At 39.0% G+C, this 16715-nt stretch overlaps 1 protein-coding gene across 1 annotated transcript; it reads left to right on the top strand.

Annotated features, from left to right (window-relative positions):
- Nucleotides 1-68: 68 nt before the first annotated feature.
- On the top strand, nt 69-16503 carry LOC137296812 (zinc finger C3HC-type protein 1-like). The gene is made up of 9 exons (XM_067828680.1): nt 69-176; nt 4995-5133; nt 6172-6322; nt 7164-7247; nt 8921-9048; nt 9952-10058; nt 10393-10519; nt 11786-12205; nt 12895-16503. The coding sequence occupies exons 1-9, from the start codon at nt 82-84 to the stop codon at nt 12973-12975; spliced, it is 1332 nt and encodes a 443-aa protein (XP_067684781.1). The 5' UTR covers nt 69-81; the 3' UTR covers nt 12976-16503.
- Nucleotides 16504-16715: the final 212 nt, after the last annotated feature.

The following is a 16715-nucleotide window of genomic DNA, read 5'->3' as shown; positions in this document are numbered from 1 at the left end:
ATACGCTCATTCCACTGAACCAATGAAAATACCTCTTTGATGCAAAGGAAGTTATTTAATGCGCTTCCTGTGAAAAACATCATGGCTGCCAGTGCATGCCCTGTAACTCCGGAGCGGGTTCGAAAAATTCTTTCATCGTTTTTGAGCGATGGAACGAAGAATGGAAACGACAACGAGTACGTGATATTTGAATTTATGTCATTCCTGTTAAGTGTAATTTAGCAGGTTGCCTTAAATTGTCGGCCAACAGTGATCAAAATTCACATCGAAGGCTGTCACTTTCATGGTAGTGCTATGCCCCCAGCGAAAGAGGAGGGCAGAGAATCTTAAAGTGCTCTTTCAGATTCCTGTTTTGGCCACAGGGTTAAGTAGGTTCGAAATGGGGCTAGAGTGCAGTTTACCGGGCGCGCGACCCGGGACTGCTGAGCGCTCGCTAATGAGCGCGCTATAGTGATAGCGCGCTGTAGAGCTACTGAACTGTCTCACTTTACCGCGCTGATGTATCCTTAGGGTTAGGGACCCCCCTTCTAGATCCTTAGGGTTAGGGACCCCACTTCTAGATCCTTAGGGTTAGGGACCCCCGCTTCTAGATCCTTAGGGTTAGGGACCCCCCCTTCTAGATCCTTAGGGTTAGGGACACCCCCCTTCTAGATCCTTAGGGTTAGGGATCCCCCCTTCTAGATCCTTAGGGTTAGGGACACCCCTTCTAGATCCTTAGGGTTAGGGACCCCCGCTTCTAGATCCTTAGGGTTAGGGACACCCCCCTTCTAGATCCTTAGGGTTAGGGATCCCCCCTTCTAGATCCTTAGGGTTAGGGACCCCCCTTCTAGATCTTTAGGGTTAGTGACCCCCCCTTCTAGATCCTTAGGGTTAGTGAGTAAAGGTTAGGGTTGGCAAACCTTAGATGCGATTATATCCATATATCCATCCACGAATCGAAAGTCAAACGATAAACGTCATCGTATATCATAGCTTCGCTGGATTGGCTGCACAACATCTTGAAAACAATGCCTAGGTGTGGCTTCTCGCTTTGATGAATGGGTAGGCGGGGCCTAGCTCTGCGCATGCGCAGTAAATGAAAACAAACCATAATAGTTTGTTTTCATTCACTGCGCATGCGCAGAGCTAGTGGGGTAATGACCCGTTAAACGAGCACTAACTAACTGTGATCGCACCGGTGGTCCCGAGGTAGCGTGTCCGCTAATTAGTCTAATTAGAATCCCACGACCCCTGCTGAGAGCGTTCGAGCCCCGCCAGCACAGCGAAAAAAATCGGAAAAAGCGCGCCCGGTAAAGTGCACTACTCCCCGAAATGGCACTGTCTTCATGAAGGCAGACTGTGAATCAAATAGCTAACCTGTTCCTAATATGTGCAGCCTCGATTCTTGACCAGCCGTTGTAATTTTGTTTCTGCCAAAAGATGAAAACCAATATTCCTCCACTGAATGACAAAATCATAGTATAACCGTTTACAGCTCTACCATGCCATACCATGTTTTCAGGGAAACCATGTTTTCGGGATATTTCATTTCCCTGTAATTTCTTGCATACAGTGAGTTGACAGCAGCACCTGTATACACTGTCTCATGTGCAGAAGCTTCTGTGGCAGTCGGAACACAAAATATTTGAAATGTTCAACTTTCACGGACGTTGTGGCCTAATTTCTGTCAAAGTACTAAAATTCAACCCTAGAACGTAATGCGCTTTGACAACCTTCGTAAATGTGGGGAGTAGTGCACTTTACTCACTAACCCAAAGGATCTAGAAGGGGGATGCCCAAGGTCTAAGGATCTAGAACGGGGGACCCATGGGCTTAAGGATCTAGAAGGGGGTGTCCTAAGGCTAAGGATACAGCAGCACCCTCATTAGCAAACGCTCAGCTGTCCCCAGGTAGCTTGCCTGGTAAACTGCACTCTAGCCTAAATGTGATCATGACTTCTGAAATAATGCAACTTGTCAAGTGGACCATTGTCTGCTCAAGTGAAAAGCCTAACATAAATATCAAAATCATTTGCTGACATCGCTATAAATGAAACCCCGCCATTACAACTACTCATTTTGACCTTTAACTTAAATTGACCTTTTTGTCAACAGTGCATTATTCTCAGCCGCAAATGAAATTTCAACCAATCAGATTGTCGCGTCTCCGTGACGTGATTGTAGGGTCTGTGCAGTATTCATCTACATTTCAGGGGTTAAACTATTTCGTTTACAGGTTTTTACAAACCTGAAATCGCGAAAGCTGTTGTGAAAATGAAAGCTATCTGTTCTCACAATCTACCATCACTTAGTTTTGTCTCCTGCTTTGCCTAGTTTTCGAGTTACAACCCTTGTTTTCATAGACGATTCTGTCAAAATCACTTGGTATCGCTAGGTTGTAATCCGTGTAAGATGGTATAAACCTACACGGTATTTGTCATCATTCACTTGATGCTCAGTTAATGAATTTATAACAGGTATAATTAGTGGTGACGCCACTTAGATTACCCAACAAAGGCCCCATTTTGGCACTTCTTGTGTCTGGATCGATCAAAGGAGTAACCGATAACACGCTGATTGATTAATTAGATTTATGCTGATTTAAATGGTCGATTTGTCAAAAGGTAGTGTTTATGTATGTACATTTACTGATCTCTTGTCGTGGCTTCAGATAAAGGCTGAATACACTCTTGTCGTGGCTGTGTCTATGTAAAAACAACACCCTTCTTTCAAAGGATTAACCGCCAATACATTGATTGATTGCTCATTATTGGCTAACTAAATAACTTTTTTAAAAGAATGACGCACATTATGCAATTAGTTGCCAGATATGCTATCTTGGGTGACCAATACACCAATGTGGAAAAACTGAAACGATACATCACGTTTTCGTATATTAGACTGTTAAAAGAAACATCACAGAAACATCTGCAGATAAATAATATATCACTCATTTTTGTGGATATTGATGGATACATTCCTTGAACAAGGTAACAGCCTGACATTGCTCCTGTAACTTTAATTTGAATATTTGCATTTTTGTTTTTATGAAGTTGTCATAGCTTTCAACAGAATCATTGTTTTCGTCGTGAAGTGTAATGATGCAGACGACATACACTAGGGCGTGCGTGCGAATTATGATTCGTATAGGCAAACTATAAAGTGTCTACATATTACATTCCTGTTATACATTCACAGATTGCTTCTTTTCATTATGTTTCAAAATGCATACAAGTGTGATTATAAAGTAATTAGGATTATGAGACCAAGTATAAAGACATATATTGACAAGTGTCTACATACTGGTGAGTGAACATTACAAACCAACTAAATTTAGCAAGTGTAGAAATTTATCGTGCAGTATTTTCACTTCGACACCAACCTCGCTTAGTTTATGTTACAGGTTGTGTCATACAAACTCCTTTTGGTCATGATTCAAATACATATTTAACTTCTAGTAGAAAGTAGTTTTGATTTTCTAACTTGATGAAAACACACCATGATCTCTTTATTCAAATGGATTTAACTTTACGATTTTCAAAAATGGCGTCTCCCTGTCTTAGGATGAATGCTATTTAAGTTTCTTTTCACCAACTTACAAAAGCAAAATTACTTTTTACTGGGAGTAAAATATGTATTTTATTGATGGGCTATAGGATTTTGCATGACATTGCTTATAACATAACAATTTCACTCTCGGAAGTGAGGTGGAGGTCAATATAATATTTCTTGCAATATAAATGTCACTTCGACCCCCACCTTGCTTCCTTGGAAGAAGTCCTTATGTTAAAAGTTGTGTCATGCAAAATCCTTTTGGCCATGATTCAAATGCATATTTAACTACCAGTAAAAAGTAGTTTTGATTTTCTAACTTGATGAGAACAAATCATAATCTTAATCATTCTAAAGGACTTTAGCCCATGACTTCACGATTTTAAAAAATGTCGGCGTCCTGTCTGAGGATGAATGCTATTTAAGTTTGTTTTCACGGACTTACAAAATCAAACTTACTTTCTACTGGTAGTAAAATATGTATTTTATTGATGGACATTAGGATTGTACATGACATTGCTTATAACATAACAATTTCACTCATGGAATCGGTCAATATGAGGGGTCAGCATTATATTACTTATGATAATATTGTCACTTCGACCACAACCTCTTTTCCGAGGAAGAAAGCGTTGTATTCATGCAAAATCCTTTTGGTCAGCAGTGAGTAGAAAGCAGTCTTGAATTTATAAATTCGATGAAACTTGAACTCCATTTTCTATCCTGGAAGCGTGGTAGGAGGCGAACTATCCACTTTCGTATATACCACAGGCTTCCACAACGCTCACCTCACAACTAACAACCAATTTAAGCCCAAACTACTCATTCTAGACTGAAAATCGTTCCTTCTATGATGTCACTGTAGGGCTCTGGCGACAGAGTTACGTAACCAGTCTGCGGTTTCGTTTGTGGGGGAGAGAGAGGCAGACGTCTTTTTAGCAACTCTTAAGCGCTTGTATTAATTAACCACAAGGTTTTTTAAAAAAAATGGTGTTCCGTTTATGGCTAACCAGAAGTCTATCATATGCAGTGATAAAGATTACCAAAAAACTGAGTTTAGTGGTCCTTTAAGGCAGTAAGTATTGGTAAGTAAGTATTTAATACAGGAGTATTGGAAAAACTTAAAAGTACATTTAGAGTACTGAACATGGCTGAATGGGATTCAGTGGCATATCAGTAATCTTGTGTTTCACTGTATCATGCATACTTTTCATCTGTACATATGTCGATATAGCCTTTATCTGAAGCCAGTCACTGACTCACCAAGATACTGTATTATTGAATCATTGAATGAATCGGTCAGTGGTACATTTTGACTAAGTAATGCTCGTTTCCTTTTCAATGAACTAAACTTTATTGATTATTGTTTTATGAACATTAGCATGATAAATATGATGTTCTTCGATCAAGCTCATAGATACATGTTTCTATTATGTTGTAGTTTTGGGTTTTTTTGTCTTTTAGAACCGTGTCATCAAGTACAACCTCTGCAACTGATACAAAATCTCAGGATAAGGAGAATAAGACAACAGAGAAGAAGCAGGATAGTTCTCCTAATTTGCGAAGCAGGGATGCCTTCTTTGCCAGAGTTGCCACATTTTCAGTATCTTTTGTTCATATAATAAAAAATATTCTTGTGGATTTTTCCTGATTTTGGAAAAAAAAATTTCATGAAGTTTATTTTTATCTGTTTTAGATAAATTCTATATAAACTCTCAAACATCAATTAGTTTCTAAGTGGAAAGAGATAATTTCAATGGATTCAGTGGATTCAATGGAGTGTTGCATCTCTTCCAGTAAGGTCAATTGTTTCTGATTTTTGTTGAATGAACATGATGAACATGACAGTTGAGGCCAATTACAGTGTGTGAATATGTTAGCAGCATTTCTTGTACTATTTTTGTGACATGTTTACAAATGTCACATGATGGAACTGCATTCTAATTGAGGAGATAGCTGAAAAAAACCTGCTGACAGACGATGATTTGAGGTTCATGGCCACATTCCTGTCATGGTCTGATTAGTTTCAAGATGTTTTGCAAAGTTGTGTAAGTTTGTTTCTTTGAAATTTACTGGTTGTTGCCATATAGTTGTCCTATGGCTGAGTATAGCATTTAAGAACATGCAGATGCATGCCCCAGTACATGTACCTGTTTATTACTACATATCTTGATAAGAATGAGTAGATATTCAACTTATGGGGCTGTGTGTTGTCAAGCAGTTGAATCATCATGTCAAAGATGCCATCTTGGTACAAGGTGTGAAGCCCATTTCTGGTGTCCCCCACAATGATATTGCTGGAATATTGCTAACAGTGTATTTCATGAGGGATGGACAGACAGACTTTTCAGGCTCTAGGCTTGTCATGCAAACATTTAGAAAGGCATAGTGTTGAATATTTGCTGGAATTTATGCTGACATATGTTATAAGTATGATCTGTTTCCAATTTATCTTGTAATATGAATACACTCCAACATTTACATTTATGCATCTTGTCATCAGTCTTATAATGGTTTCAGTTGTTGATGGGGTTATCATGTAATTTGGAAAGTTCTTTTTTTTCATTGGGCAATACAAAACACACCATGTGTACATGTAGAATAGCTCTTCATGCTTGTTTTAACCTTATCCTATAATAAGCCTCTGACCTGGTTTGCTAAACCAAGAGAGTTGTCTCCCTTGGTATGTGCGCAGTATGGCTGGGAGAACATTGATGTTGACATGCTGCGATGTGTCAGCTGTAAATCCTTCCTGTGTGGGAAACTACCTGCAAATACAGACCAGGTGGCATGTGAGTATTGTGGTTATAGGTGACAAAAGTGAATTAAGAATTCAAGATGTTTGAACACTAACCAGCCACTGACCTAAAGGGAGCATATAATGGCATTGCCTTCAGTTGATGATTTAATGCATTAAACTTTTCTAACAACCTTCTGACAACTTCACAGTTTATTAAGAACATGTAAACCTTTAACACCTCTGGTAGAGTGTTCATTTCCCATGTCTGTGAACAAACAACCAAGACCATGATCAAAACGTTTAGATGAACTTTTAGAGTGAAGAAAAAAAATCATATACATGATCTCATATTTGTCCTACATATATCTCTACTCTTTCCCCAATTTAGTGTGGCATTATGTAATTTGGGGCAGTAGAGTAGCCAAGTGGTCAAAGTGTTCGCTCATCTCGCTGAAAATGCGGGTTTGATTCCGCATATGGGTACAATGTGTGAAACCCATTTCTTGTGTTCCCCACCATGATATTGTTGTAATATTTCTGAAAGTGGCATATAGCTGAACTGACTCACTCATTAAGAAATTCAGTCTGTTGTGTATTGTATCCATGGCAACATATTAAAATGTTTCAGAGTTTTAGTACATCATTTAGCTTAACTGGGACAGTCATGTGACTTTATCTCAACTAAATTATCCAAAGAGGGTTGTCATAACTGTCCTCTCTTTCATATTGGAAGGGCTGGAGGGTCAGCAAAATGGCAATAACTGCTTCATCAGGAACCCTGATTTGAGTTTCTAAGAGATATTTTTAACTGCTCTCTGATTAATTTCTTCAGTCCCTTTTGATGCAAATATCTGCATTCCATTTCATGAGAGCTGATCATCCTTGTATTTCAGACAAGGAAGCCTGTGAGAAGCTTGAGACGTCCATCTGTACTAGTCATGAGAAGATCTGCTCCTGGTCCACCAACCCTGCTCCAGGTAATGTGTTGTTACAGGTCATTGTGTATTTTAATGCTGTAATTTTTCCCTTATGGTGACTTATGCTTATTATTGCTTATTTCCTTCTTCTATGCAAATGATAGTGGAATTCTTATTAAGGGGGCGTAGAAGTTCACTCACCCATGCGTTGCCTCTCTTTTCCTGCCAAACAGTCACGTGACTTGCCACGCTTGCCACTCTGTCCTTCATCGCCCACAGGAAGATTGTTTGGAAACAATTGAAACAGATGGACTTTTGATGTTTTACTGATAAAATATATTACTCATCATAATTTTAAAGGTCACATGCTTTGCAGATTGCAGAACTTTGCAGATTCTGATACCTTTTGATATGCATTTACAAAAACAAATCATCAAAAATGCCCACAAAATCAGAGTTCACAAATTTTCTCCCAGTAATGGGGGAAAAAGTAGTTTGAACTACTATGATGCGCTGTGCTCATAACGCATGCGCATTGGATAGGTTCGCAAAGCTTAAAACAGTATGCCTGCCCAGAGTATGAGGTCGTGAGCAGTAGTCTAATCTAGGTTGTGAACACAAACAAGTAAATAATCTACTTGTTACATAAAATAAAAAAAACAACAAAACACTTTGATTGTGATAAGCAGACTCTTTCACAGAGAAAACTCTCCTGCCTGTCTGTCTCCTAATGACAATATGCAATGCACAACTTCAATCACTGACCACATGCAATTAACACCTATCAGGCTCATAAGCCATGAACAAAGAAGCGGCTAAGCGTATCAGCAAATGAATCAAGGGCCAATGAAAAAGCCCTGTTACACTTGAGTGCACACCCATCGGCTCTGACTGGGTTCGGTATCATGGCTGTTTCATTTCGAAGGAGGTAAACCCAAGTACAAGATATTGCACTTTTGATTTACGATTATATGCTTATTATTTTGTTTATTTGTTTTTTCTTAATCAGCAATGCATTTTATATATCATGAATAAGTGATAACTGTGTTTTAATTATGTTTGATGTTTTGGTTGCATGTGACTTTTGAATGTGGATGCTGGTGCTTTAGACTTTGGCATATGCAATTTTCTACTGATAAAGATCTTGTTTCACAAAGTGCTCTTCGCAGTGTGTGTTGAAGCATGGGAGTTATGATCACCTTTGCACTAAGAACACTGTGGAATGGAACCCTGGTCATAGATGTCTAATGTCATGTTTCAGGCTGGGACATGCATATGCATGCTGTCATGGTAAATGTGATGTTGTTTATCCATGTCTCAGACTGGTGTATGCATGTTGCTATGGTAATCAAGATGTTGTATATCCATGTCTCATACTGGTGTATGCATTTTTCTGTTGTAACTGTGATGTGGTACATTGTATGTCTATATTTCAGACTTGTACATGCATGTTGCCATAGTGACTGTGATGTGATATGTCCATATTTCAGACAGTTGAATGCTTGTGGCCATATTTAACTGTTACGTGGTATGTCCCTATTTCAGACTGGTACATGCATGTTGCCATTGTAACTGTGATGCTGTATGTCCACCTTTCAGAATGGTACGTGCATGTTGCCATGGTAACTGTGATGCGGTATGTCCATATTTCAGACAGATGAATGCTTGTGGCCATGTCTCAGACTGGTATATGCATGTTGCCATGGTAACTGTGATGTATGTCCTTGTTTCAGATTGGTACATGCGTGTCCCCCACTATGATCCGGAGGAAGTGAGGCGTGACTTCCATTCCCGATACAGGAGGCTGAAGGAGGCCAGGGACACTCTACCAGACATCAATTATGACAGTCTGGCCAAGTTTGTAAGTCAACTCTGCCCATCAGTCTGTAGTCATTTTGTTTGTGTAGCATAGCTTACAAACTGCACAATATTTTTCAACAAGAATTGGTAGACATATCAAACAAAAGCTTAAGGTTGCCTTTTGCTGTTTGCGGATATTTAGCATTTTTTATTTTTCTCAGATTCCATGGAAACGATTCAGACTTAGTGGCAAAATGGAGGGGTAGTCTTCATTTCCGGAGTGTGTTAGTATCTTTCAACAAAACTTGTTAGGCTGATCAAACAGATCTTGCAGTGGTGCCTTTCAGTATTTACACCTTTTTAGCATTTTTATCATTTCCATGGAATCTGGAAACAATTTGGATTTAGTCGGAAAAAAAAATCAAGTTGGACTTAAATTCAGTGTGAGATGATTTGTTCTTCTTAATATTTGGGGGCCAGAGAGGTTTGTCATCATCTGATGACTCTTGTTTGATCATTTTAAAATGGAGACATCTCATATACATAAACATTATTTGGTTGAATTATGCACAAAACTATAACAGCACAAATATGTTGAGAGCTTGTTGGTGTAGTTCAGTTGCTACATGAAACAGAGAAACCTGGCATATTGATTCAGTCCATATTGAAAACTTACACAGCCATAAATTAATCCCCAGCTTAAGGATTTGAGATTTTTTATCTCATATTGACCTTTGGAACTGTTAGTTAAATCTAGGGTACAGGTATTGATATAATTATTTTAGCATCTTTCACTTGAAAAGGACATGCAGTGGATATTATTTTTATCCATTCTTAATTTGCTAAAAAGGACAGAATATTTTGAGCCACTGAACATATGAAGTTATTAGTTGCAAGTCATCTCTTTATCCAGCATCATCTTGAGCACAAGAGGTCTATAATAATGTGCTCATTATTTATGCAGGGTTTTGACACATATCACTGTGGGCGATTGACCTTCTCTCTGGACAAGTCCAATGGAGAGGGGATGAAAGCGGCTGCTGCACTTGCAGTTACTGGCTGGGCCATCAGGTGAGAGACTTGACGTACAAGGTTTTTCCATTGGCAGCAAGTATTCTAAAGGTTTAGGCCACTTTGACTTAATCAGTTGTGCTTTGGATGAGAAGGGAATTTACATAAGAATTGGTCCATGGCAATCTATGCCTGTTAGATGAGGCACTGTGACAGGTCTTGTCAAAGTTGTGCTTATCCTACTCAGTATACAGAAATGTCAGTCCACCTGCAGGAGCTTGATTCTGAAAAAATTAAATGAAGTCAGCCCACATTTGGGAAATCTAATTTTAAAATGTATTTTGATTATATTCTTTAATTTGCTAAAATTTTTCTTCATTCACTCTCTTTTCAGTAACAGTGACACCCTAGTGTGTGAGTATTGTCAGAGGAAGGCAGGACTGTGGAATTTTAAGGTGAAGATCAGCAATGGCAATGACCAAAATGGTGATTCAGATCCTCCTCTGAAGAAACAGAAATTGGTTAGTAAATCCAGCAATGATATTGTGCAAGTGTTTTTCCACTGATAATTATTCTTGTTTTGATTAGAAATTGATCACTCACCATACTGCCTTGATATTGGTATCATCTTATCTGTCTGACCGACAGCAGTCTGTTGTCATTGGTAGCGGGAGATCTAAAGGCGCTGCAATCACATGTGGTGTGCCACAGGGGTCAGTCCTTGGTGCGATCCTGTTTGTATTGTATACTGGATATGTCGGAATGATTACTGAAAGCCACACAGTTTCTCACCATACCTATGTTGATGATACTCAGCTCCTGAAAGCCTTTCATCTGTCAGATCTCTCCACATCTCTTCACTGCATAGTTAAATGTACACAGGACATCAAGTGCCAGATGACTACAAATATGCATAAACTCAATGACACTAAAACAGAAGCAGTTCTCGTTGGTAAAGGCAACAACACAACAAAGTCAAAACCGATTTCCTTAAAGTTGCAGATGCAGACATCAAGTTCTCTGATGTTGTTGAGGATTTGGGTGTCCACATTGACTCTTCCTTGACTCTGGATTCTCATGTTAATCATTTGAGCAGGATCTGCTACTTTCACCTGAAATCCATTGGTAACATTCGGCAATGCCTAACAACTGCTGCAACTGAAGCCCTTGTTCAAGCTCTTGTTACTTGACTACTGCATCCTTTGAAGTTTACCCTCCTTGAGAAACTTCAAAAGATACAAAACACTTCTGCCTGCATCATCAGCAAGACTTCCAAATGTTCCCATATTTCACCTGTGTTGAAAGATTTGCATTGGCTACCAGTTATGGCCAGAATTGATGTTAAGATCCTCTGTTTGACATACAAGTGCCTCCATGGATTGGCTCCCTCCTACCTGTCTGAACTCCTACATCTGTATGTCCCCGCACGCAACTTGCGCTCAGACACTCAAGATCTACTGGTCATCCCATCCTACAAACTGAAATCCTTCGGCTACCGGTCATTCTCATAATCTGCACCTGTGCTTTTGGAACTCTCTCCCTTGTGCCATTAAAAGCTCGAACACAATTGACATTTTTAAGTCCAGACTTAAAACTTACTTTTTACACAGCATACTATTAATTATTTCAGCTGTAAATACTCCATTGTAAATATTCTGTAGCGGTTTGAGCATGCCTTAGGGTGTGGAACAGGCAAATTATAAGTATGCATTTATTATTATTATTATCATATTGCTGGAAAAAACTCACTCACTCACTCACTCACATCATATCTTCTTGGTCTGCAGGAAAGCAAGGACAGTTTTGATCCTTCTGATGAACATCGCACGTTCTGCCCATGGATCATATTGCATGAACAGGAAAACAATTCCCAAGCTGCAACAGGCAACAACACTTCACAAACTAGCCCAAGTCTGTTTCGAAACAATTCTCAATCATCAGCAGGTTGCAAAACTTCACAGTCCAGCCCAAGTCTGTTCCGAAACAACTCACAGCCCAACAGTCCAGTGCCAAACTCACAGAATACACAGAGTCCCGGGTTAAACTCCTCACAGTGTTCTGACATAAGTAATGATAGCTGTGAGTCACCTGGCGTTGCAGAGAGGAAGGAGGGTACGAAACTCCCTGGATGGGTTCAGAATCTCAACATTATTGCTCCTAGTCTTCTCTCAAGTGATAGAGAAAGTTTGTGCAAGATAATCAGGAAGGTGAGATTCCCTACTGAAAGCTGAATGAAGCAACTAATAAACAACAAACAAAACTGATGAGGATTGCACTTGTTCCGCTTATGGTTCAGATTCTTTACAAACTGGTACTGTTTGACATCCGCAAATTCACAAATGCAACTTTTTATTCAGCCTATTCAATTATTCCATGTATTGATTGCTTGATATAGCAAACATCTTGTTTCCACGATCTCACAATCACTTGCTGTCAAGATGTGTATATATATCCTAGGAAGATCTGGGTTAGAACTGGTCTTCAGCAACCCATGCTTGTTGTAAATGGTGACTAATGGGATTGGGTGACACATGTCATCATCTCAGTTGTGTAGATCTGGGCTCATGATGTTGAGCACTGGATTGTCTGGTCCAGACTCTATATCTACAGACTGCCACCATATAGCTGGGATTCTGTTGAGTGCAAACAGCAAACAAATGAAACATGTGAAATGAACTATGGTTATAATGAATTATTAAATAGTGATCCCTTTGAGATTTTTGTCAGTGTGATTTACTGATGATGTGAATTTTTTTTGTAAAGTGAATTTGGAAACAAAAATGTTGTGCACCAATTATGTTCATACATAACTGAAAGCATCACTGTACTGTGTACAGATTCAGAAGTTTGTGGCACAATTTGATGATACATGTGACACCCTTTTTTATTGTTTCAGAGTCCCATGGTGGTTGGGCTCCGCTCAATCCGCAGGCTTTTCAAAGACTGGGCTTCACCGGAGACCAAACAGACATCCTGATCTTTGAATGTTCATTACTTGTAAAAACAATTGTTTGTACATATAGAAGAATGTCTTCCAGTGTGTTGTATCATCAGTCTCCAGAAATACCCTGGGTCTTGTTCAAAGCGATTATAGAGCTGAAATGATCGTAGTTCCCATACTTCAACATAGACCTATAACGGTCGTAGCACTATGATTGGTTCATGGGACAGGGCCCAGGACTTTTCCCTCACCAGAGACTTTTGGAGGAAGCCATTTCATCATCCTCATCTGTCTGTTTTGATTTCATTAGCAGACTTCAGCAACCAGACCAGAGCTTCTTCTAACTATATCTCATATATATTTCATCTGCATGCAGAATTGTCGTGCTGTGTGTTAAAGTTGGAAATCATAGGCAGATGCAGGAAGGGTGCAGGGGTGCATCCTTTTGTTAAAATGACCATTGAAATTGGAGTGAAAATGAAATGTGCACCCCCTTTCCCTAAAAGCTGTATCTGCCCCTGGAAATTGTGTTATAAATGAACTATTTAAAGGTGTTATTCGGAGTGCTACTGGTTAAACAAAGAAGAAATGCTAGATCAGGTGGTTATTTTTGTTGTGATGAATCTATGGTAGCGAATAGGTCGAGGGGCTTGGGTACATGATACATGATTATCTTGGGTGATACAGGGTATGTATCACATGCTAACATACTGACATTTTCTAAAACAGAATGTTTGAGTTCAAATAAGTATTCTGGATTCATAAGACATATTGTTCATGTCGCATATCCACCTTCTAATAAAGTCCTATACATCTGGAAATTAGTGGACTGTAGCACCTCAGCTTTGTGAGTACATCCAGTTATGATGGGAAGCCGTCTCACTTGTGTCTTCATTCAAATTCCATCACGACAGATTGCAAAAATCATGGCCACTTGTTTATTTGTCAAAGACAGCAACCACAGCAATATTCCAGCCAGTCTGTAAATAATCAAGTCTGGACCTGACTTTGCAATTTTTGACGTTATGAGAACCAGTCAGTGTAACTGGGACGAGCTGACCTGTATCTATGAAGTAAGTCACCTGGACCTTCAGATTCTATGAGTCACCTCGTACAGCAAGAGTGGGCTGCTGCTGACCAATTGTGACCCATATGTGAGGGAAACAACAGTGATGAGAGCATTGGGTTGGATCACATCAAAGTTACCAAACACAGTGGTAGCATGATGTGGTGGACCCGGATGAAAGACCCTATGAATACATCCCCAGTAAGGCCAGGTGTGATTCCTCACATGGCTACAGTGTGTGAACTCCACTCGCGGCCACCAGTATATCTATGCGGTAGATATTGTTGACTTACCTTTTATCAGTATTTGAATTACATGCTGCAACTTTGTCAACTATTCTGAAAACTGTGTACTGTAACATTTAGCACAGACTGAATTGTCTAGTCCAGGCGAAGTTATTTTGAACACCTTCATGTATAAATGTTGGTGAGTGCTGTGTATTAACTAGCTAACCACATACATCAAATCAGAATACTGCACCTGTTAACTTGATTGTTTAGTAATCCAGTGAAAAAGAAAAGTAACTTTGGTGCATATGACAGTTGCTTTTTGCCTGTGTGTGATATTGTCCTCAGGTGATTTGTGGTTGGGATTTTGGATGTGAGATAAACACATTTTCCCAATGTTTGAGACGGTGAGAACCAGCTGTATTGCCTCTGATATTGTAAATATATCACCGCTGTTTTGAATCATATGTGTTCAGAGAATTTTTGTTTCAACTATTTGTGCAGAGTCAAGATTCTGTTGGGTTATTTTTTTTATTTGTTATGTACATACTTCAGGTCATTTAGACATAAGGTATCATTATGATAACAATATGTGTGTACGATCTACGACATAATGTCCGACAACAGTGCAATAGCTGTTTACACCCTAGGCTCCAGCTGACTTCAGTATTTTTGTACACGAGGTCAAGTACTATTTACTACACCTGTCACAGTTCTCCTGTGAAAGGTGAAAAAGAAAATCTTTATGAATGTTTACAGCAATTTTTCACAGTGTTGACATTATATGTTGATCATTCTTCAGCATTGTGTATGTTCTTCATCACATTTGATGTGAATGATTGAGTCTTGGAGACTCCTCATTAGGACTGTTACAATACAGTGTCTCAGCAAAGCTGACATGACATCTCAATGCAGTAACTCGGCCAAGCTTCATCAGGTAGACATCAGCAAACAGTATCCAGACGACATTTAAAATGTTACATCGGGTATATTCTTGTATGGAATGCTGAACATCTGCAGAGATGCTATCGTTTACAATTTCATCATGATCACTACATTTTTTAGCCTCAGACCACTCTAATACAATTAGAAATTCTGTTAAAAATACTCATATTGACTAAAAGATATATTTTCGCCTACTAAGTACTTTGTCACCAAGAAGAAAGAAGGCGAAGAAAGGTAATGATGATAATTTGGAAACATGCTGTAGGAGGTATATGAAATTACAGCGTCACTCTTGATTACTGTCATGTTATCTTTTCCGAATCCATCTTGACTTTAACTATTTAAATGTCTACTACCATTTTTATTGTCAAACTAGTTTTGATGTTTGAAACTACTATTGGCAGCACTTTGGGGTTGGCATGCCTGCATCTGAAATGACATTGTCTCCTGGTACACTGCCCAGTCTTTCAGGCAGTATAAACTATAAGACAGCAAGTTCTGAACATTAGTAACTTCTGTTTCATCGTCTTAAACATGATTTTTTTTAAACAAAAAAGAAAATCAGAAATTTCCCTCCGCACTACAGCTTTTGGAGACAACAGTTTCCAACAGTCTTCTGTGCTAAGAAGTCTTCACTGTAGATGTTTATCATGTGATTGAGTGTTTTCAGTCCAGATCAGTCTCACTGGATATTTAAAGTTTTCTTTAGGTGTTTAATTTATAGTTCCTATGGGTCCTGTGTACTGGGTAATTATATAGGTAATCTCTAAATATTAAATGTCTAATGATTAAAATGTGTCTGTTGATTTTCAATTGGCTCATCATTTAATGCTGCCCTTCAATATTTTTTTGTCTCTACTCACAACAGCGATGAGTGTTTGGGTAATCTAGTGGTTAAAGTGTTCGCTCAAGACCCGGGTTCGATTTCCCACATAGGTCCAAATTGTGGTGTACCCCGTCATGATATTACTGGAATATTGCTAAAAGTGGCATAGAATGAAACTCACTCACTCACTCACGTCAGTGATACTCATCATGCATTAAGGAAGCAGTGCTGTTGTGCATCACTCACTCACTCACTCTGATTTCATATAGACATGATGCCAGTCTTTGAGCAACAAAAAAAATCTACATTGCATAGGAAACAGTGAATATATTTGCAGATAGGCTGCTCATTAAGGTCTGTATCTTTTGACAGTGGATGGTTTTATCTCTGGTTTCTTTTGTAGCATACAACATCTCAGTGTTACGTTGGAGCAGTTTATATTTTAACATCAAGCATTGTTAACATCAAGCTGTAAATGAACATTAAATGTTTGATTATAATGTATGAGTCATGTCTTGTATTCTTGATAGCCCACTTCTGGTGTCCTCTGCCATGATATTGTTGGAATATTGCTTAAAGCTGCATAAAATCATACTCACTCACTTGATAGTGCTGAACACATAGGCTCATGTCCTGTGGTGTATGGTGAGTGGGGCTGTTGAACACAAGGATCTGCTATATTGGGGTGGACTGATGAACAGAAGGATCCAGC

The sequence above is a fragment of the Haliotis asinina genome, chromosome 9 (genome assembly GCF_037392515.1).
Source record: "Haliotis asinina isolate JCU_RB_2024 chromosome 9, JCU_Hal_asi_v2, whole genome shotgun sequence".
NCBI lineage: Eukaryota > Metazoa > Mollusca > Gastropoda > Lepetellida > Haliotidae > Haliotis > Haliotis asinina.
The sequence above is the reverse complement of the archived record's forward strand: the minus strand, read 5'-3'. Positions and strand labels throughout refer to the sequence as shown.

Excerpts from the sequence above, each read along its gene's own strand:
- LOC137296812 (XM_067828680.1), top strand. The coding sequence starts at position 82 with ATGGCTGCCAGTGCATGCCCTGTAACTCCGGAGCGGGTTCGAAAAATT. Across the intron at positions 177-4,994 it reads AAGAATGGAAACGACAACGA|AACCGTGTCATCAAGTACAA; the intron begins GTACGTGATATT and ends TTTGTCTTTTAG. Across the intron at positions 10,059-10,392 it reads GTTACTGGCTGGGCCATCAG|TAACAGTGACACCCTAGTGT; the intron begins GTGAGAGACTTG and ends CTCTCTTTTCAG.